Source organism: Trichosurus vulpecula, chromosome 3, assembly GCF_011100635.1.
Source record: "Trichosurus vulpecula isolate mTriVul1 chromosome 3, mTriVul1.pri, whole genome shotgun sequence".
Classification (NCBI taxonomy): Eukaryota; Metazoa; Chordata; class Mammalia; order Diprotodontia; family Phalangeridae; genus Trichosurus; species Trichosurus vulpecula.
In genome coordinates this window covers 348519052-348543019 of record NC_050575.1, presented here as the reverse complement: position 1 = coordinate 348543019, position 23968 = coordinate 348519052, and the positions used below count along the sequence as shown (strand labels likewise).

At 36.5% G+C, this 23968-nt stretch overlaps 1 protein-coding gene across 1 annotated transcript in view; it reads left to right on the top strand.

Annotated features, from left to right (window-relative positions):
* CAMKMT (calmodulin-lysine N-methyltransferase) overlaps positions 1-23968 on the top strand; it is a 536340-nt gene that overhangs the window by 460343 nt on the left and 52029 nt on the right. Inside the window, 4 exon segments of the mRNA XM_036750026.1 lie at positions 1045-1105; positions 2955-3009; positions 4057-4120; positions 17180-17246. Coding sequence (XP_036605921.1) covers positions 1045-1105; positions 2955-3009; positions 4057-4120; positions 17180-17246 — 247 coding nt within the window.

Sequence of the window (23968 nt, the reverse complement as noted above, 5' to 3'; positions counted from 1 at the left end):
TTAGATTGTGAATTCCTCTGGAGCAGGGATGGTCTTTTGCCTCTTTTTGTATCCCCAGTGCTTAGCACAGTACCTGGCACTCAGTAAGCACTCATTAAATGTTTATTGACCACCTGAGGAAAGTGAGCCGGAAATTCATGATTTGAAAAAAAAAAAAAAGTCTTTTAGTTGGATTGGTCAATAGGAATAGTCCCTGAGATTTAAACAAGCTAGTGCTATAGACTTTGGCATGGGGCTGAACAAGGAGTTGAACTGGAGATTAATTTGAATTAATTTGCCTCATGAATGGCTTTTCGTTTGTTTTTGTTTAGTACAGCCTTTGCACAAGTGGTCATCCATATTGGAATGCCCTCCCTCCTCACCTCCACCTTGTAGAATCTTGAGCTTACTTCTTTTAAAGCACAGATCAGGCACCCTTGTCTATATAAGACATCTCCTTGATCTCCCTACCCATCACAATTGTTAGCACTCTCTCATTTCGAAGTACTTTGTATTTATTTCATATTCACTTATTGGTATACATAACATATCCGCCACGCCTCTATCCTCAACAGAATCTAGCCTCCTTAAGGGCAAAGACTGCTGTTTCTGTTGAATCATTGTGCCTAGCTTAGCCCCTTGGAATTTGTGGTTTATTAATAAATGCTTTTTTGTGGTTGTTGAATTGCATGCAAAATTTAATACATAGTAGGTGATCAATAAAAACTTATCAATTAACTGAAAAATAGGTTCCCATATATGAAAAAATGATGTACGTGAAATTTAACCCTTGCTGTTTATAATTTTCTTTGTTTTCATTTAGAATCTTTATGGAAGATTAACTGGGTAAAAACCTATCTAGCATATATTATTTTTCTGGGAAGTAATGGTAACCACATTCCCATTTCTCAGCAAAAAAAAAAAAATGCGTGCTGTGTGGTTTCAAATAGTAAGAATAGTAAATAATAAGTTTGGCTCAGGTTGAAAATGGCTTTTAAAATAATGGCTAAGTCTAAAAATGAGGACTTTTCTATTCAAAATGTGCCCTGTCTTTATGTTTTATAGGTATCTGGCCTTCTGAAGAGGTTCTGGCCTACTACTGCCTCAAGCACAATCAGATGTTCAGGTACCAAGCTGCACTTTAAAAGACACTTTGCAGGCCATTAGGTGCATTGTATCTGCATGCATGGTATAAAGATTTCCATGATTAAAGTCTTTAGGTTAAATTGTAAGAAAAAGTTCAAGGTGAAAACATGTAGCTCTTGACAAAGAAATCTGGATGGTCTTTGGCTACTAATATCGCACTGAGAGCTTTTTGCTACATGTCAAAGATTTTTGATTTACACCCAAGGCATTTTATTTCACTTTGATTTGGGGAAAACAAAAGTGAAGCTCTAATCGATCACTTCTGATTGTGAAGGTCGGAAAAAATAGACATTGTTCAACTTCTACTGAGGAAGCCGCTAAAGAATATTTGATAAATAACATTGCACTACTATTATTTTAAAATGCCATCCCCCCAGGATTTAAAGATATTTTATATAATTAACAATATGTGTTTGTAAAGCATAAATGATTATTATCAACTCATGCCACAGAAATGTTTTCATCTATGACTGTGAATATCAAACTGAACTAGATGGTGGGTTTTTTTTTAAAATATCTATTCCTTACTGCCTTGTAGAGCTAGAGAATATAGGTTTATTCCATTTAAATTCCCATCTTTTCAAAGTCATCACATATGCACTTATTCAGTAGCCCATTACAATACCAAAAGAGCCATTAGGAATCATGGTGCATGTTTTTCAAAATATGTGTTTATTAGACTGATTCAAAAGTATACATTTTTGAAACTCCTTGGGTCAATATTTACAAGTAGTCCATAATTATTTTGAGCAACTAGATGGCGATTAAGTCCATTAAAAATATCAAAGTCCTTTCCCTCTATCCTCCCTCCTTTTTTTTAGTCCTGCTTTTTCTTTTCACCCTAAGGCAAGAAATCGCCCCCAAAATGTGAAGAAGAAATGATTCTGAGGGTTTGAATGTACCAAAGAAAAGCAGGGCAGTTGAGACTTGGGGCTGCAAATCTGCCCTGAAAGTCCAGCATTTGCTCATCTCGCTGAGCTTAAGCTTTTCTGTGGAGCTCCAATCAGGGAGCATCCCATCCTGGGTAAGAATGTCACCGGTAGTGGAGAGATACTTAGGCACAAAGGGGAAGGTAAGTGCAGAGTGCCACGTCAGATTTCCAGTCTTAACTCAAATCGGCCTTACTTTTGTGAGGCTGAGTCAAAGCTTGTAGCGTTACTTTAGCTTTGGGTTGGATGGGTAAGCCATAATATGCTCCTCCTTGTTTAATCACTGTGTTGTGTTGGGGTCACTTGTGATGTAAGTGTTACTTACTAAACGCTCTTTGTATAATTGTTCTTTGTGGAGCTGTTTGCCTTTCCAAAATGATTATGTTTGCTTCAGAATTTAAAAAAAAAAAAACAAACCCAAAACACCATACCGAAGTGCATTTATTTGTGTGGGTTGTGTGTGTATGCAGCTAGATATAGGTACACACACATATATTCGCCATTTACTTGTCTAACTGTTTTTGAAGGAATGAATGTGGATTAACAGTGTTATCCTTTCCTGACAATTATCTTTCGCTACTCTAGCCAGTTTAGTTCTAAAAGACAGCGCCATTGACAAGGGAAAAAAGGGAACCTTCTCAGATTTTTCAGCTCAGCGGTGGTAATGTTGCAGTGAACACTAATGAGGGAACCCCCACTGATTTGCCTGCTTTGTGACTTTTCTATTTCATAATTATTTTTAAAACGCAAAACGACATGAGGTAGCCTAGTCATGTCTCTACAACTTCCTGGTAGTGCCGTTCTTACTGCAGATGGCAATTTGTTCTTGTAACATATATGTCTCTCTGGCCATTTTCATCTAATTTGTATGGGTTCTACCATTTCTTTTCTCTCTTTCAGGGACCTTGCTGTGTGTGAGCTAGGGGGTGGCATGACATGCTTGGCTGGGCTCATGGTAGGTCTTTTCTCAATTCCAATCCCATTCAGAGGGAGGAACAAAAGAAAAAATGTTCCAGTGCCTCCAACTGCTGGGTCAGAGAACCGTCAACAGCATCAGCTGCGGTCAAGCTGCCGAGTCTTGAGAGACCTTCTAGATTGACTTGCTTTCGGATCATATTGATTTTATGGTTGCCTCGATGAGCAGAAACATTTTACCTCCGTGTAGTCAATATCTCTTGTTGTGACATTCCAGGCCACGCACGGTCTTTCATTGCCGTAGCTAAAGCATTTTTTTTTCAGATTATAGTCCCATTTGCTAAGATACAGGAATAGCCTGGCGAATCACAGTTGGAGCACCATGATATAGCTGCTAATGTTTTGCCTGCATTATTACACCAACAAACATGATCCAGAGCTCTCAGTAATTAGATTCTTTTGAATTAGATTGGCCATTCAGGAACGTCGTTCACCATTCTCTGGGTTCTGAGTCATGTATTCAGGAGATATTATGTAGCAGCACAGTGCATTAGACAAGTTTTTATGTCTCTACAAATAAAAGCATATTGTTACACTGATTGGCATTTGACAAACCTGTCGCTCTCATACAATGTGTCGAGGTTACAGCCCAATGTGTGAGCATGTCAAAGCTCACAAAAAAATTACCCTTACAAAGCCATCTGCCTGCAATGCAAAGTTATATGAAGGGCATCAGGCAGTCAGACAGAAGCCGAGTGAAAGGCAGAGTGACAGCCTTGTATGATGGCTCTACTAGATAAACAGAAGCCCGCAAATGAAAGCCTCTCAGAATACCATCATCCGCTGTCACAATGCAATTACTGAACAGAATGATAGCAAGATAGAGGCTCCCGCAAATGGAATGATAAAAGTATTGACTGATTTGATTGAATGATTAAAATAATGCAGACATAAAATGAAAAAAGATTGAAGATTGTTACAGAGAAATAGGTGAGGAAGCATGATACTGAAGGCTTGTCACTCGTCTTCCCTTCCACACAGACAAGCATATTTGCTCATTGTTTGCTGTGCTCCTTTTTTTTTTCAGGTTGCTATTTCTGCAGATGTCAAAGAAGTTCTGTTAACTGATGGGAATGAAAAGGCCATCAAAAGTATCCTTATTCAGATAGAAAACGGGGTTTGTTGTGCTCGTTCCTTTTTCCTGGCTGAGGAACAATTGATAGAAAGAAAGACAGCATGGGGTATATATGTTTAAAAAAAAGAGTTTCTCTTCATAAGTAATTAAAAAAGTAGAAATATATGGAATTCAGTGAACAAAAGTACATTGTTTTCCTATTGAAATATTCTTCACATCACTTCTTATCAAAGGGATGCATATTTATGGGCAGCAGAAGAATATATATAATTTGGTTGTTACTTTTCAGATTTTCTCTTTCTATTTTTTTTTGGTGTAATCCTTTGGAGAATATCTGCCATTATGTGAAATTATTCATTCATTTAGTATTTATTAGTTTGGATGAGACTAGGAAAAATTTACTTCCAGTTTTCTTTCAGGTATTAATCTTTTATATTATTATGTGAGGTGTATGCTATAATATTGTTACTCCCCTATAATGCTCTTAGCACTATAATTGCCTTGAAGTTATCTACATCCTTCCACTTAAAATGGCTATCAGTTTTCCATTATTGCCTTTTATTTAGGATTACGAAAACCTATCTCCCTTTTTTCTAATAGGTTATTACAGTGCATACCCTATTATATTAGATTATACTTTACTAATATGTACACAGAGTTGGTGAAAATTGAACTGTACTTTAAGAAAGCAAGCATAATTTGTAGCCACTGCAACCATGGAACTGGTTTGTTCAAGGAAGGTTAATGGCCATTAGAAATCGAGAGGAAAAGTGGAAGATATGTTTGCTTTGGATTTTTCAGTTTGTGTAACATTTGCATCCCATAAAGACAGACAGTTTTTATTTGATTCTTAGGCCACTGAAATGTCAGATGGGTTTTTATTTTTTTGAATTGTATTTGAAATGGCCCTGTATGTGCTTTGGATTTCCATTTTGAAAACTTGACTATCAATTATTGTTTCTCTTTCCAAGGAATTTGCAGCAGTTTTATCAGGCTGCTCACACTGAAAAAAGGGTGGCACAAGAATATCAGCTAATATTGTTCAGTTCTACGTGTCCTCTTGGGATAGCCCCACCCATTTAATTGTCTGACAGACTTAAAAAAAATTCAGGGAGAAAAACATAACCAATCAAATCTCGGCCTCTCTTCTTTAAAATGCAGGCTTATATCATGATCTAGAAGAACTAATTGAAAATTTTTCCAATTTATTTTTTTTAGGATAAGCCGATGCTATTATATTCTAACTGAATTTTATGTCATAGCATAGTTTTATTCCTTAAACATGTCAGTGGAAAACCAAGGATCAAGAAGGGATCATATATTCTCGTTCAGCTCAGTTTGATGATCTTAGGAAAATTGGGGTGGGAAGGAGGTATTATTAGTCAAAAAGAGAGAGAGATTTTAGCCACAGAAACTTTCAGGCCTCAGTAACAAGTGCAATTTGCAAGGTGGCAGCTACCTCTTTTAACAGGTCCACAAACCAATTTGAACTTTTACCAAACTGAGGAAATATCTATAGTCAGAATGTAAATTCAAATGTATTGAAAATACCCTCTCATTGAGCTAAGCCATAAAGCTTTCCCCAAAGGGTAAAAATGTTAATGTCATTTAATTAATACACCTATGCTTTATAGGTTCCATTTTGAAGCTACCATCCCAGGTCTTGAAATCATAGAGTAAATCTCAGATTCTGCATTCACTCTTCTGGCCTTTCAAAGAAATGATTGGTGCAGCCCCCTCCCAAGAAAATGGATTTTTAACATTTGGTCTTCAGAAGCTCAGCATTCAGAGCACTTTATTGTGCTGGGTTTTACAATGGGTTTAATATAGCGGGGGGCCGTAGGGCAAGAGGCAAAAAAACTTTATAATGTAGATAGAGTGAGCCTTTTCAAGAGCATGTGCCAAAATGGGTATTGTGTTTTATTTTACTGTCTTCCAGTTTCTCCTGATGTACTTATTTTTATCTTGTGGTTGTTCCCTATTAACATACCCTTTCCTATAAGAACTAGACCTGATTTTCTTTTTCTTAAGTATTAAAAAAGCAGATATAAAACCATCAAAACCTGTGATGATTTCTTGCCAGCTTTTAATACTAATGTTACTTTACTAACAGAGTTTATGGTTAGCTGACATTTATCATAATCTGTTTTAATGAATGAAATTAATATGAATGAAATACTGTTTTCTAGTTCTCTGCCCACCTTTTGTAGGAATCAGTAATACCTTAAATTATGCATATTATTAATGTTCTATGACTGAAACTCTCCTTAAAATTACTGTTTACACTTTCCCTATAAAATTTGGAAAGCTTAAATCATGTACCAGTTCTAATATACTATCCAAAAATTACTTTCTACAAAAGTAAAAATGAATGTCAACAAAAAATGTGGAAACACTGCCAGGAGCCAGGAAATCTCTAAGCAAAGCTGCTAATTATTCTTAATGGGCAAGATGAGCACATTAAGAAACAAATGAATACATCAGTGAAATGTAATTGAAAATCAACCTGGCAAGAGTGCACTGCATCTGAGGATCTGCCTGTGTATTATTATCATCATTATAAAAATGATTTTTGTTGTTGTTGTTATCTCTGTTTAATGAGTGCAACTGGGTCTGATTTCCCTCCCTCTGAAGCTTATGAGGTCCGAGCTTTATCTTTATTTGGAACACCATTTGGGACATTTGTCCCCCTTTTTTCCCTTTTGCATATCCACCTTTTACATGTAAGGTGATGAGTGGTCATTTAGTTTTGAATCTCTGTATTGTAGCAGTGTATGAGGGCCCCTTTTTTATTAGAATAAAAATATTGCCAGCATTTCTTCCAAATCTCTCGACACTGAGCGTCAAATTAAAAATGTTTATTTGGAAAAATGTCCTTCCTAGTTCAAAATTCTATGATTCTTTATTATGTAGGCATACATGCCTCAAGGTGTTTTGTTTGGGATTAAGGTTGTGTTTAAAAGCCTAAATGTTTTCTGAAAATGAGCGGGTCAATTTTTCCTCTGTTTCCTCCAAGCCTTTAATCTAGGTGGCTAAGGCATAGATAGTCAGTCAATCGACACTTACTTACTACGTGCCAGGGACTGTGTTGGAAATACAAAGAAAGGCAAAAACAGTCCCTGCCTTCAAGGACCTTATATTCTAATGGGGAAACAATATGAAATTAAATAGGTAGATATAATATACATAGAAGTAAAAGAACCTTAAAGGGAAGATACTAGCAACTGCGAAGAGCAGGAAAGAGTTCAGGCAGAAGATGGCAAATGAGAGGAGTCTTGAGGGAAGCCAGGGAAGCTAAGAGCTAGAGGTAAAGAAGGAAAACATTCCAGGTGTGAGGACAATCAATTCAGAGGCACAGAAATGGGAGATGGATCCATGAGGCATGGGGCCACTGTAGTTGAATGGCAGAGTACATGGAGAGGGGTAAAGTCTAAGAAAACTAGGAAGTTGGGAAGGGGCCAGTTTGTGAAGGGATTAAAATACTAACCAAAGGACTTTGTATTTGATCTTGGAGGTTGCAGGGAGCCATTGGAGTTTACTGAGTAGGGGAATGATATGGTCCGATGTATGATTTAGGAATATCCCTTTGGTAGCTGAGTGGAGGAGAAATCAGAATTGAGAAAGACTTGAGGCACAGAGACCAATTAGAAGGCTATTTCATTATCCTGGGAAAGAGGTAATGAGGGTCTGAGTCATGGTGGTGGCTATATGAGTGAAGAGCAAGGGATGTAAAAGAGAGTTGTTGTGAAGGTGGAAATGACAAGATTTGGCAATAGATTGGATATGTGGGGCAAAATGAGGAGTTAAGAATGACACCAAAGTTGCAAATATGGGTGCCTGGGAAGATGTTGGTGTCCTCAACAGTAAGGATGATATTTGAAATAGAGAAGGCTTTGGAAAAAAATAATAATGATGAATTCTGACTTAGGCATGTTAAGTTTTACATGTCTAAGAGACATCCAATTCAAATGTCCAATAGACAGTTGGTGATGTGGGACTGGAGCTCAGGAGACAGACTAAGACTAGATTATATAGATCGGGGATTCATCTGAATAGAAATGAGAAGGGAACTATATCAAAAAGAATCCCAGAACTGCATAAACAGCATCTTGACTCCGGAAATAATTCAACTTAATTCACCAATTAATTCAGGAAACATTTATCGTTGCTACTATGTACAAAGCACTGTGCTTGTTGCTATGGATACAAAGATAAAAACAAAACAGTTATGGCCCTCAAGGAGCTTCCATTCTACTGGGGTTGAGATGGGGACAAGAGGATACCACATCTACACAGATAAGCTTGGGATAGAGATACCAACAAGACCTGTGATTTCATTGACAAAAGCAATTCCTAGATAAGGAAATTCCCTCCGCCAATGAAAATTGTCACCTTCTCAGTAACTGGTAATTGTATGAGTGACCTGGCACGCTGAGAGGTTAAATGACTTTCCCAGGGTCACATAGACAGTATATGTCAGAATTAGGACTTGAACCAGTCTTCCTGACAACTGATGATGATGATGATGGTGATGATGATGACTGTCTACACCATCTTTTCCATTTGGAACTTAATTCTCAATTTATTATAGCACTTACTTCCCCATCTTTGGATTTACAGTCTTACAATAGGTAAAGTCCTCTGCCAATATTTTGTCTAGATATACCTTGGTCCTCCAGTGGAATACAAGCTGTTAAGTTTTTAAATATGGGCCCCACCAAGTGTCTTGGAGATGGATCACCAGTGATAATTTTTTTGGGGGTGCACAGCAACTTATTAAGCACCCTACTAAGGCATGAAGGGATTAAAATCTGGATAGATCAGAAGAGTGACCACATGAGTGGAATCCTGGCATCTCAAAATAAAGAAAAAATCAAGTACCCATTCCTAGCTTAGTACCGTCTACTTACTAGGTGATCCATAAATGTTCGCATTACTCAGGTATCACCACCTACACAAGACCTTTCTTGATCTATCCCAGTTAGTTCTTCCCCCAGCCCATTTCTGTCTCTGTATTATTTTTATGTACTTAACATATATCTGTCTTTATTTACTTGTGTGCATTATATTGGCATTTAGGTAGCTCAATGAATAGAGTGCTGGGCCTGGAGTGAGGAAAACCTGAATTCAAATCCAGCCTCAGGCACTTACTGGCTCTGTGACCCTGGGCAAGTCATTTCTGTTTGCCTCATTTTTCTCGACTGTCAAATGGGGATAACAACAGCACCTATCTCACAGGGTTGTTGTGAGGATTAAATGAGATAACATTTATTATGTGCTTAGCACAGTGCTGGGCACATAGGTGCTAAATAAGTGTTCTTTCCCTCCCCCTTTCCTCAGAAGTTTATAAGCTCCTTGAGGACAGGGACTTTTATTTCTGTCTTTATATCCTTAGTATCCAGGGCACTGTTTTACATGCAGTCAGCATCTAACAAACGTTTGTTGAATAGAATCCTTGGTAGCCTATAAATGAGAGAGGCCAAGCAGTGGCTATCTGGGAACTCGCTAGTGTTGCTTCTCTAGTTCCACTAGTGTTGGTCCTGGCTTTCATGAATTAGAGACTAAGGGGATTTTTTTTCCATAAGTGACTAGAGACCACTGAAAATTTTTGAGAAAGAGTAACAGAAGAGTTGTAATAATAATAATAATAATAATAAATATATATATATATATATATATATATATATATAATAGGACCTAGAATGACTCAGCCCTCTATAACTTTGAGCATCTGCTCTGGAATGCTGGATCCAGGGCCAGGGATCACCCAGAGATTGGACAGAACCAAATGTATTACCCAAATGACATACCATACTCCTTGGTATCAGAGTTCTAGATTGATCCTGATACAAGCATCATTAACTTGCATAATTTCCAGATAATGAATCTTGTGGTCTGTAAGAATCAGCGTATTTCATCCACTCTGTATAGGATACAGTGCCTAGATTTAAATCCTAGTATCACTCACCTAACATAACTTAACACAATGCTGAATTTAAAGAATTATGAATTTTTATAGATTCATGGTATCCACCAGAACTTCTGGTTCTTTGAGAACCTGGGACCATCATTTTCTGCTCAACTCATTTCTGTGATGCTGTTGCCAGCTAACATAATTGACTTTCTATTAAATGTATTGTAGATGAACTTGATATGCCTTATACATAGTATGTAATAAAGAAATATTTGTTGAATGAATAAGTGCTAGCCACTGGCTAATGACTGACAATGATGAGTGCTCTGAAAAATGTAATTAGGTATAATAGAAAGGGCACTGAGTTTGGAGGTGGAGGACCTCAAATAATTATTATTTATATGACCTTGCACCAGCCACAACCTCTCTGTGCCTCCCCTTCACATCTATATAATGAGGGTTTGAATCAGGTGATATTTAGCCAGCCCTAAATCTTATGGTCATCACCTGAAAATGTCAACACTCCTAATGAAAGAATCATCCAGTTAAATAAATCAGTTGGGTAGGCAGTATTGTCGCACAGTTCATTCTTTGGCCTTTCATTGTTGGCCATTAGCCAGCTGTAATGTATCTACGTGACCCAACAGATTTGTTCTAGCAAAGATATCAGAAGAGAACATGTAGGCAAAAATGTCTAAAGAGGAGCCAGGAAGTTCAAGAAACGGAAGTATGCAGATTCATCAATTCAACAAACATTTATTAACGTGCACAGTGCTAGGAAGAGCAACTGCATTGATGCTGGTGAACAACTGCTAAAGCATTAGAGATTTTTATCCCTATGGTAGGAACAATGTGTGAGGCAGACACCTGTTCTGCCAGAGTTTCTGACACTGTTCTCCTCCTCCTCTTTTTCCTCCTCCTCCTCCTTCTCATTGGCAAGGCAATGGAGTTAAGTGACTTGCTCAGAGTCATACAGCTAGTAAGTATCAAGTGTGTGAGGTCACATTTGAACTCAGGTCTCAGATTCCAGAGCCAGTGTTACATCCACTGCACCAGCTAGCTGCCCCCACCTATATCTTCTTTTAGAATCATGGAATCTTAGATCTGGGACCTCAATAGCCATAGAATCCAACATCCTACCCTACATGGAATCCCTTCTACAATACCAAAGGCACACAGTCATTCCACCTCTTATTGAGCATTTCTGGGCATAAGAATCTGACCCTTCTGTGAAGTAACACATTCTGTGTTGGACATTTCTAATTGAAAGGGTCTTTCCTGATAAGCCAAAAAATTGCTTATTAATAAAACAAATCTACTTCCTCTTCCTCATGTCAGTTTATGTGAAGACCACTATTGTGTCCCCCAAGTCCTCTCCTATTCATGCTAAACATCCCTAATTTCTAGTTATTAGTTACATTAGTGAACTGTTAGGTTCAGGGCACAACAGTTCAGCATTATCATTTTGTTCAACTGCCGCTCATTTAATTCCACCAACATCCATTGAGGATCTTCTATGGGCTATGGGATTTGCTTGGCATAGGAGACAGATTAAGAGGCAGTATTGAGACCCTGCCCTTGAAGAGCTTTTAATTTAATGAGGAGGGAAGGCATGGATACAAAAGATATGTGAATAAGGGAGGGTAACATATGAAAATAAGAGGTCTAGGCAAAGTGCTATGATTATTGACTATAACAAAGTATTTTCTTAATATTTTGAATATTATTGTTAGTATTTTATCAGAGTGTGATCTTTTTTTTCTTTAGATGTATGGTGTTTGGTTTTTCACATTGGTTGTGATTTTATTAAATCAAAGAGGGAGCGACATGTTTCACTGAAAAAAATCTTTAATTATTTAATAGAAGACAATGGGAATATAGGTTGCATTTAGCAGAAATATCCTTAACAGCATATTTTGCTGAAATACATCTCTGCAATTTGGTTAGACATAATGATAAGCAAAAAGGAGAAATATCCCTAGTAATTAAATTAAAAGATATACTCAAAGTAAATTAAGAAATTCAACTTTTAAAACCAAATAAGTGCATACTATGTATGCTTGTGTATAAGGCATAATCTGGCAGGCATTGCAGTACGAAGACATGTAAAACGCAGTCCCTGTCCTCAAGGAGGTTATAAGATTATAAAGTGTGTAGGGGAAAATATCCTCATAAAATTTCTTTTATTTTTCTAGGAGCAGGAATACAGAGCTGATGAAACAATGATCCATATCTTTTTTCAATTCAACAATGAGCATACAAAATTATCTCCCAGAATTAAACTATTAAATTATTCCAAAGCAAACTAATCATTTAACCTTTAGACTGAAATGAATGACATGTTATAGTCTCGTAGTTACATAATTTTTGTCTTTTTTGAAAATAACAACTCAAGAAATTATTACATTGTGAAATTATTGCTCTGTGATTATTAATGAGGAAAGTAGAATCATATTTTAGTTAAATCAGAGTTACCAAATGTTAAAATATATAATACGATACATTAATGTATCAAACACTAACTTGAGAGTCTAGAAATGCTGTCTTACATGGTATTTAATCTTAATAGATATTTTTAAATGAACTTATAGAAATTTATGTTTACATTGCTATCATTATTTGGAAAAAGAAATCTGTCTTGAAGGAAGAATCACCAGAGGCAAAATTAAAATTGGAATCCTATATTGTAGCCTTGTCTCTATCAGGTGTTTTATTCAAGAGGAGCATCTAAAGATAGAATGCCTGTTTCCTTTTAGCCTTAAGCATATATTCTATAACTCTGAAATTCCATATTACCTAGACAAGGGGGATCAGAAGTGATTGTGCGATATTCAGTTAATTGAAAATCACCTTAAGCCCTCAGCCTAACCCATAGTATAGTAGAAAGAGCCCTGGATTTGGAGTCAAGGGGACTCGCATTCAAATTCTGAGTCTGCTACTTATTAACTATATGTCCTTGTCACTTAATTTCTGTGACTTTAATTTCCTTATCTGTTACATGAGAAGTTTAGAATAAATTGTCTCCAAAGTCCCTTAAAACTCAAAATTGTGTAGTTCTACGAATCCTTCAAAAGATGGGGTTCAAGTTTAGTGGACAATATTTGGTCCCTGCTGTTATACATTATCCCCAATATGTTAACCATACTTATCAAATTTGCAGATGAGGCAATACTGTAATGACTAACACATTGTACAACAAATAAGATAATGTGTGTATATATATACACATGTATACATGTATGCACGTATATTATTCTGCATCCCTTTAAGTGAAATATGAACAATTATCATGCTTGGTAGATTTGGGATCCAAAAATATCATAAAGAAATGTAAGATGCTGACCTGAAACTAATAAAAATCAAATTTAATAGAGACAAATGTTAAGTCTCCCACTTGGGTTCAAAAACATGAACCTTATAAACATAAGATGGGGCAGGCAGGGCTAGACAAACTATAGGTTGTCAGAGAAAGAGCTCAGTTGCTTCATCTAGAAAATGGCTACGATAACAGCGTCTATCTCCAAGGATTATTGTAAAGATCAAATGACATAATAATCGTAATGTGCCTGGCAAAGTGTCCTGGCACACAGTACGTGTTATATAAATATTAGCTATTATTATTGTTGTGATTGTTGCTGTCAGTATTATTATTATTATTGGGCTGCAAGCTCATTTGGAGTTAACTATTGCAATGATAGGTGCAATAGCATATATGTGTGCATATACATATTTCCATACACGTAACACACACATGTATTTGCATGTATACATAATATGCATACATAAATTTATGTATATACATAAATGTACACATGTACACATGCACACATATGTATGTATATGCTATTGCAACGATAGATCAAAAAACCCCGATGATTAAGGGAGGATAACACATAGAAATAAGAGCTCTAGGCAAAGTGACTATATCGTTATAGATTGTTGACTATAACAAAGAATTTTCTTAATATTTTGAATATTGTTAGTATTTTATCAGAATGTGATCTTTTTTAGATGCATGATGTCAGGTTTTTTACGTTGACTGTGATTTCATTAAATCAGGGAGAGACCAAGAAATATACATACATGTATGTGTGCACTGAGAGGCATAAAGTCCAGCATTAGAGAAAGAGCTGATGATGGTCTCACTGTATTCTAGCCTTGTCCCATTGACAATATTGTGTTCTATTCCGGATGCTGCATTATAGAAAGGGCGTTGATTGCATTGAAAAGCTGAAGACTCTCCAGAGAGCAAAGCCACACAGTGGTAAAAGGGCCTCGTGTTCATGCCATCTGAATCAAGTGAAGGAACTGGGGGTGTTTAGCTTAGAGGAGAGAAGCCTTAGCAAGGACATGATGTCTTTCTTCAAATTTGAAAGACTGTGATATGGAAAAGGCGTCAGACTTGCCTGGCTTGGCCTCAGAAGACAGAATTTATGAGCAAAGGGTAGAAGTTACAGATGCAAATGCAGGCTGCATATTAGGGGAAGATTCCTAACAGCTAAACCTATCGAGGAGAGTGGCTATAGAAGGTCACAGGCTCCAGCAAAAGGTAGATGGCCATATGTTGGCATTGTTGTAGAGGGAGTTTTTGTTCAGATGTGTGTTGGGCTTGACAAAATAACCCCAGAGGTCCCTTCTGACTTCGAAATTCCGTGATTTTGTGGCCAAGTCCATTTCTTTTATAACCTAAGGAGAATAAGAACCCGTTATTGATATTGACTCACTAAGAGCTACCTCAAAATCTGTGCTAATTTACCTAAGTAGGCCAGGGGTGGGGAAAAGAATGTATCCATTCAGGCAATGTTTTAAAACAGTTGTGCCATTTTTTTTTTGCTAGCATTCACTTGAAATAAAATACTCCTAAACCACAAAAGACATTCCCTTTGGTTCTAAAAATAGCATAGCCTAAACATGGCTATGAAAAATTTTATAAAAAAAAGAAATTTGCTTTTATGATATATGTTCATATACTTGCTGTAGCTTGAACTCCCAGAGTGATGGATTTATACATTGTATAAAAATATGGAGTGTTAAGATGTTTACTAAAAAATATTAATAGGTTTCTGAGTTATATAATTTAACTTCACTGTGACTGTTTTGTAACAAAATAATATGTTTTGCTTGCTAGATTAGTCATGCACTCATAGGGCTCTACAGGTGTATGCTGCACATTGTAACACGCTGTTGAATTCCATGGAAACCCCGAGCAGGGTGTGGTCTGAGTGTGGGGGAGGTTGATCAGGAACAGTCATAAGTTGACTCTTTAGTAATTTTCTTTTTTGAAAAATAAAGATGTCAGCTGTCCCTTTTTGCAAGACATTTAATTTAGAAGATTTTCCTGAAATACTTTATTCCCGAAATAGACAGAACTGTAGGCCGATTGTGTCATTTCAGTTAATCAAAACAAGTAGTCAAATTAGTCTCTTTTATTTTTTTTAATGAATGTAATTTAACGGTATTTAATTTGCATACAGAAAAGTTCACCCTGAGGAAAAAAAAATCTGCATTATAGCACTTTTGTAAACCTCAACAAAGCCCTTCATTAGGAGACCTAATTACTTTTTTCTACCTACTCCTAAGGAGAAAAGCTATCACAGTACCTGCTCATTCATTCAGACAAGAAAGTGGGCCTAGTGGTTCAAGCAGAGACATGGGTGTGAGATTCCTGTGGCTCTCTTCTTGCTGGGCAATTGAAACCAACTTAGAGCAGCTCAGGTAATCTAAGTTCTCTTCACTGCCCTGCCCTTCTGGGCATTCAGGAATATCACTCAGGCCCTCTTTTGCTTTAGTTTCTTTAATTTACATCAAATTGAGCCTGCGATATCCTTCACTGGAGTTCTAACTTCCTCTGGCAACTATTATTCTGCGTTGAAATGTAGGAAATTCTTTATCTAGTTAGAGGCCCCCTGGAAACCAAGAAGCAAGCTTTGAAGAAGTCTGTATGCCTATTCTATGCCTCTTCAGAGAGGGAGCAGCTACCCCCGGAGCACCCATCGGGAGCTTTGGTTTCTGTATGAGGCCTGGCTGTATTGGAGTCTCCACTTGGGCTCACTGCTCTTATAAATGAGTAGGAGTTGCACTAATTGCTGGGGTGAGAACAGAGGAAAAACATATCAGCAGTGACCCAAGTTGCTTTGCTGTGCTGTAGTCCTTGTGGGATAGGTGTGGTGTGATATGTGTGCTATTATCCCCTTTAAGTTTCTAGAAGCTGTGAGGGAAATAGAATAATTTTCAACTTGTATCTTACAACTACCAGCAATCCCAGAATAGGAGAAGAAGAAAAAGAACAAAGGAATAAAAACTTTTGGAGGACAGCCATGTAGATGCACCTGGGCTCCCAGGTACTCTATGCACACAATAGGAGAGATCAATTAAGAGAAATAAGGTAATCATGGAATATTTAGGAAAATGAGCAATTAGTGTAACCACCTCATTTTACAGATGAGAAAGCTGAGGCCCAGAGATAAGAAGCAACTTGGCCAAAGTCATATGCAATCAGCAAGAGACTTATGTCAACTATATTTCAGGCCTCTTGGTTTCTACTCCATCATTCTTTCTACTATCTCATGTTAACACGGAGAAGACACCATAAAATTTGCATTTCATTTAGATCATTATATTTTTGTCTTTACAAGTATACACACATATATGTGTATTCATGTACGTGTATATATATATATGTATATATATATATGTATATATATGTATTTCTGTATATAAGAGTATATATACCTCAGAGGCTTGGCCATGAAGCAACTAATATTTTTTAGACAAAGAAACTCATGAAGATCATTTAGTAAAGTTTGAGAAGAGTTTCATTCTCCTCATGGCATGGAGGGGACCCTCGATTCTCAAAGGCTTTACCAGTGGTTCACAAGCTCTGATAATTTCTATCAGCTTACACAAACTTTGATTAATGGCCTAATGGCATAATATCATCCTAAATCTAGTCTAAGGGTAGAGAGACATCACTGAAAAGTTGGCTAAGTGATTAATTTTTTAACTGTAACAACTCTAATAAGGTGTAGAGAAGTTGCCATCCATGTTGGTGAGGGAGCACATACACTGTTGAAATCATAGCTCCTTTGAAGTAAAAAAAAAAAAAAGATGTGAATGTAGTTGACAAGTATTCTACAGATTATTCTTAACTGCATCCTGTAGATGTGAACGACATCATCACAAGGAACCAGAAGGAAGGCGTGTTTAAGACTCAAGCAATATCAAGCTGGTAAGAATTTTTTAACGTGAAAATGTTCCAGGTATTTGCAAGTGTGCTCTGATGCTTTTAGTGTTCTGGAACAGGGAATGGAACTGTGATGGGAACTACTTGTGGTATGAGATTATACAAGCGATAGGAAATTCAGTTAGATGATTTTTTAAATGAATGATGTTTAAGAAAATATGATAGAATTTTCTCAAATTCTGTCAGTTCTGACCTGAATGAATAGTGGTATTCCTCCTTGACCAGCATCTATATGTATGTGTGTGTGTGTGTGTGTGTGTGTGTGTGTATGTATGGGTGTGTATACATATGTACATACACACAGAGAGGGAGAGAGAAAAATAGATCTTTGTACATCATTTCTCTGATCAGAGAAACAACCAGTTATGGAGTCCAAGATAAGCTAGTTTTATGTGAAATGTCCATTTATGCATTTTGCCATAGGCAATATTTCCAACATTTTCTGGGTTTTTGGCCACACATGATTCTTCCATCATTTGATATTTTAAGTTTCCTCTATGTCCAGGATACTTTTATTTCTTCGGTAGAAAATGGGTGAATAGCCAACAGTGCTTAAAAGCTGAAATGATTGACAATATTAAACTGATGGCGAGTAGCAATGATTCTTACTTATAAGTGGGTAAATACAGTCTGTGGCTTTAAAAATGTCTCCTCTGTGATGATACTTAGAGCAAGTTGACTGGAATGTGCAGTATTTCTCATTATTCTACATGAGGTTGAAAAAGACCAATAATGTATCCATGTGGCCTTAAGCCTGGACTAGAGGAAAAAAAGGAAGGTCAACCCTTAGCTATATACTTCCTTCATTTATAAGACAGTGCCGACTACAGAATGGAGATTACCATACACTTTTTTTGTATGGGACTTCGTCTTTTGTCATGATTTCAAACCTGGTCTTTTAGTTATCAATCAAAAGCACATTTTCTACATTGTCCTCATTTACATTTATCTAATGCTTAAGGTCATTTGTGACCATTTGAGTGAATTTCAGCATATGGAATCAGTGAATAATAGATTTCAGCTCCATGCTGTGAAGAAAGATTGTGTTTTTACAAGGCATAATGTTGTTTACTGGGTGTTAATAATCACTAATTAATAAACATATCTAGACTTCTAAAATGTTGCATTTTAAGAGATAAAAATGTCAAGTGTTTAACTTAGTGAGAGCAAGAGCATTTTCTGCATAAAATAATTAAATCACATAAAGAAATGGAATCTAGTGATTCAACCCAGAGCACATCTAAAATGCTCAAAATATGAACTTTTCTGTTCTTTACCATGCCATCTCTGAAGATACACTTCTGAAATAGAAGGCCATATAAACCTATGTACATATATTGTGCTTCCTGGGGCCCTCTTTGATGATGGCTTTCCCTCCGTCTCCCATATTAATCATGGTCAGTTTCTTCTCTCTTAACCCCTGAAAGCATTTTGTCCAGACTCTCCTAAGGCACTTGCCCAGAAAATAGATGGATGAATCAGGCCCTCAAGTGCCCTGATCTTATATTAAGACGATACTTGACTACTTAACCTTCAAGAAGCTAAGAGGAAGCTGCCTACTGTTGCTGTAATGTCTGCCTTACCCTCATAACCACTGCTTTCCCACCCATATCCAGGATGATAAGATGAAAGCATTAGCTCTATGGGAGAAGAATGAAAGGAAATGTTTTACAAAAGAGCTAAGTAAGATATAGTGTAGTATTCTTTTTTAGTGACTCGACACATCTGCAGAATTCCTCCTCCAAATTGGAGGTGTGAAATAACAGCAGCTACAAATTACTAAGAAGTATTTACCATAGCTACAAAGCCTACATGTGAGCCAAATGTTTCTGCTATTAAGAAGTACTTCAAAGCTTTGACATGGGAGTTTTGTAATGGCAAAGTGTCTCCTGTAACTCCACCCATGAAGAAAAAGTACAAGAGGAAAGTGAAGTTGTGATGCCAAAAACAGAAGCATAAGAAATACTATTTCTACCATAGAATGAACAAACTTCTTCATAAAGCACATTTTTGTTCATATTATACTCACTAAATAGGGAAAGGCTCCTACTTTAACTATTAGCATCTCTCACAACTTCCAACTTCCTCCGTATAGCCTAGCAGGTCCCTGCTCTAATAACCATCCTTTTCTGAAGTAACTTTCTTACCCTTCACTGAAAACTTTCTAGATGCCCTAGCCTATTTTATCCCCATGTCTTCTTCCAATGTGTGTCTACAATCTTAAATATGAAGGCTGTTCATCAGATCATTTATTCATTCATCCAGTATTTATAGCATACCTATTATGTGCAAGGCATTTCACCTTAGGAGATGATAAGCAAGAAGCTATTGAAGATAACTGCCAGACAAGGAAGGAACTTATGCAGGGACAGCTAAACCACTTACAGAGTAAAAAGTCTTGTACTCAGATTATCTAAATTATTGAGTTTGCCTTAAAATGTCTCCAAGAGTTTGAATGCTTCTGAAAGAACCCCAAGCTTCTTGCATTTGTATATCACCAGATCTTTCCAGGAATATTCCAGTGAATATCTTTTGCTAAATAGCACTCATTATCTGCTACCTTTTTCTTCTTTCATCAAATTAATCTGACTCAGTGTCTCTTTAAGGTATTTAAAGTAGTATTTACATTTTTTTACTTTTAAACACATTTAAGCTTAATTTACATTATGAACATTTTTCTCATCACTTTTTTTAAAGAAACTAATATGTGCCAGGCTTTTATTAAGTGCTTTATAAATATTATTTCATTTCCCCCCACTTAATAATATTTTATTTTTTCCAGTTCCATGTTAATATAGTTTTCAACATTCACTTTTATACAATTTTGGGTTCCAAATTTTTTGTCCCTTTCTACCAGTCCCCTTCTCCCTTCCCCAAGAAACCAAGCAATCTGGTATAAGCTATACATGTAAAATCATATTAAACATATTTTAAAGTAGTATTTAAGAAATGGGGTGACCTTTCTATAAAACTTGAACATGAAATGTAAGTAATGTGACATTGGTGGTGTGAGATGAACCATTCCAAACTGAATGAATATGGAGTTCATTGCCACTTTCCAGCCTTCTTTGTAATATAATCTTCAAACCCAATAAACGACTTGGGATTGTTTCTTGGTCTCCATTGTCAGTCTAGATTATGTCATTCTCTTTTAGTAAACAGCTAGTTTTCAGGAGTGCTTCAATGGGTATGTTATGAAATGATTGGAAAAATATATAGTCAAATAAAGTAGAATATATAGGATTCAGTAGCTGATTTTCAAGGTCCAATAGCCTGTGACCCCACCCTGTTGATTTCACCTTATTGCCTTGGGAGCAGTCATGTTGTTGTTATTGTTGTATAGTTCACCTAGATTTTGGTGAACAAAGCCTCTCTTTCAATTATTATGGACAACATGACCACTTAGGTAGATTCATAGTTGGTTGAATGGCCTGATCCAAAGAGTAGTAGTCATTGTTCATTCCATGTCAAATTAGAAGTTCTTAAATGGGGCACCCCAGGAATCTGTGTTTGGCTTTGTGTTATTTAAAATGCTTGCCAGTTATTGGATAAAAGGTGGCATGGTCATCAAGTGAGGTGAGACAGCTGACATGTTGAATGGCAGAGTTAAGGTCCAAAAATTTTTTTAAATGGCTAAAATGATGGACTGACTCTAATAACACTAAGTTAATAGGAAGAAACACAAAGTCTTTTACTTGGGTTTTTCAAAACAATATAAATTTATAAGATAGGCAAGACATAGCTAAATAGCATTTCATCTGAAAAAAAAAGTCTAGGGATTTGCAGTAGACTATAAGCTCACTATGAGTCATGAGTGTGATATGGCAGCCAAAAATTGAGCATAACATACTCTTATATCACATTATGAGAAGCCTAGTATTAAGAAAGTCTTAAAAGATTCTGTAAATTGAGTTTCTGCAACAGATTACATCTCCATAAGGATACATTTGACTAAGATGTATAGATAATTCTCCTCTTTGTTGATTATTAAAAAGCATTTAACCACAATAGAGCAAAATGGTAGAGCCAACTAATTAAAGTTACCTAGGGGCATTTAAGGAGAGAAATGGAAGAAGTCAACAAACATTTGTTATTAAGAAGGAAAATGAAAAGGAGAAGAAAAAAAGAAAAGACCTTTAAGGATTTTTTTTTAAATAGCAAACTGTTTTGGCCATCAAAGACAGTAAAGACATTATGTCAAAGGTGTGCTGGTAAATGTTTAATAATGATCTCACCAGGAAAATAAAAAAGATGTACACAGAACATACTTTTATGTTTAATCTGTATTCTTAACATTTTCCCCATCAACATTACTTTCTTAAGTCTAGCCAGTTAACAAAAAAATAATCAAGCCATGATTTGTAGCATTTGCAAATTTCTGAAGTGTAAATGCTCACACTGAAAATTTAGCCATTGACTCTTGTGAGCCAGTTGGAATAGGCTCCACCCCCCCCCCACATCATGATATAGAGGAAATTTATGCTAATGGGAGCACATTAGCAAGAAAATTGAGAGACCGATTCCCTAAGTATTTGAAGGAGGGGGAGATACTAAAGGTCTTTCTGGGGGAAAAAAATCTCAAATCTTATTTATACCAAAAAAAGACAACTTCAGAGACCCTCAACAACTACCAACTTGTAGGCCTGCTCTCTCATCTAAACAATGTTTGGATGAAACCCATATACAAGTGAATTGAGGGCATTCTCAATGAGTATATTAGTAAAGAACAGTAAAGCTTTTGCAAACAGTATCCTGCAGTGAACCATGTCACCATTTTACAACTGATGGAGAGATCTAGAGAGCTTAGAATCTTATCGTGTTTATTTATTGATAATGAGAAAGCATTTGGTTCAATAGAGCAAAACACCGCCTTAAAACCTCTTTTCCAACAAGGTGTCTCCCATCCAGATTTCAGAACCATTCAAGATTCTTTGAAAGATATAGCAATATAATACCTGTGCTGAGCAATCTTCTGATAATAAGTATCAGATGAGGCATAAAACAGGGAGATTTATGTTCACCAAGGGTGTTCACCACTGTGATGATTCATGATAGAGTCCAAATGAAAGAATTCGCCCTGTGAATTGTTGGGTGGCCCAGACACTTCATTGTTCTAGTTGCTTTAAGCTAAAGAGCATTGCAGAACCTTTTGGAAGAGATCTTAAAAGAATTTGTTCTGATTATCCACTCAATAAAGACCAAGTAGATGAAGAATGCCTATTGCCTAGATCAGTGCTTCTTAAACTGTGGGTCGAGACTCCATATGGGGTTGTGAAAAATTTGTCAACAGTAAAAAGTTTCTGAACATGCAATGACCAAAAATCAGTTAAAAATCAAACCCCTGATGAGCCCAAAGTGTTGCATGTGCAACTTCACTATAGCCTTGGATTTGAACACAAAGCATGCACACTTTGCATTGTGCATGCCCTCAGGCCATGCAATGCCAACAAATACTACCAAAACATTAAAGGGGGTCCTGGCCTAGATCATTACGTGCAATTGAATGGACAATCTATAGAGCTTGACCACCAATAAGTACATCTGGGCAAATAGTATGAATGGATAATGAGTTGGACTCAGGATTAAAAAGGGAGAGAACAGGTTGGATGGCCTTTAAGTAATTGCAAAGCTTCTGTAATGACACCAAACTTCTTCTGGAAACAAAAGCCTATATTAAAAATATACATATATATTTAATTTTTCCCCAATTATATGTTTAAACAGTTTTTTTACATTTGATTTTCATCAAGTTTTGAGTTTTTTAAGTTTTGATTTCCATCCCTCCCTCCATCCTTGCCCCCTCCCAAAGGTAAGCAATCAGATACAGGTTATACATCTTTTTAATTCCAATATTCTAATCATGTTCTGTATCTACAAGAGAGGAACACTATAGTTCTTGAAAGATCTGAAAAATGAATATCACCTGGGGGAAATGAAAGGTATGGTGAATATGACCAAGTTGCAATTACATAATTAATGAAGAACTTCAAAGAACGGTCAAGTCAACAAGCATCTTGTCAACAAGCAAGGGTCTTCTATATGTCAGGCTCTCTGCTAAGTGCTAGTGATACAAAGTAAGGGAAAAGACAGTCCCTGTCCATCTCTATCTCCCAAGGTCCGGCTTAGGTCTTAGCTCTTCTTGTGAAGCCTTCTGTGACTACCACAGTCCCCACTTCTCTCTCCTTTCCCTAAAATCCAGAATGTGTAGGGCCTCTATTAAAGTTTTAAATTTATTTTTTATCTTAATATTATTTATGTGTGTGAGTGTCTGTGTGAGTGCATGTGTGTGTGTGTGTGTTTTGAATTAAAATACAATTTTCTTCAATCCAGAAAGTTCTTTTGTTTGCTTTTGTCATTGTATTCTAAGCTGCCTTGCACATAGTAGGCACTTAATAAATAAATATTTATTGAATTATGTGCTTCCCCAGCTAGATTATGAGCTGCTAGAGGTGAGACCTGTGTCTTCTCTGTGTCTTCTACAGTGGGCACACAATTTGTTCCTAGGTCTTAAAGTTTTTTTATATTTGTACCAGGATTCATTTGGGAATCACAACTCTAATAAGGCTTATGGGACCCAAACAGTCTTTAAGAATAATGGAGACAAATCAGGCTTTCTGAAGACTCAAACATCAATTGAATTATGTTAGATAAGAGGCTGCATTTCAAGATAAGCTTCTCTTTAACCATGTACTTATGCACTGCCTCTG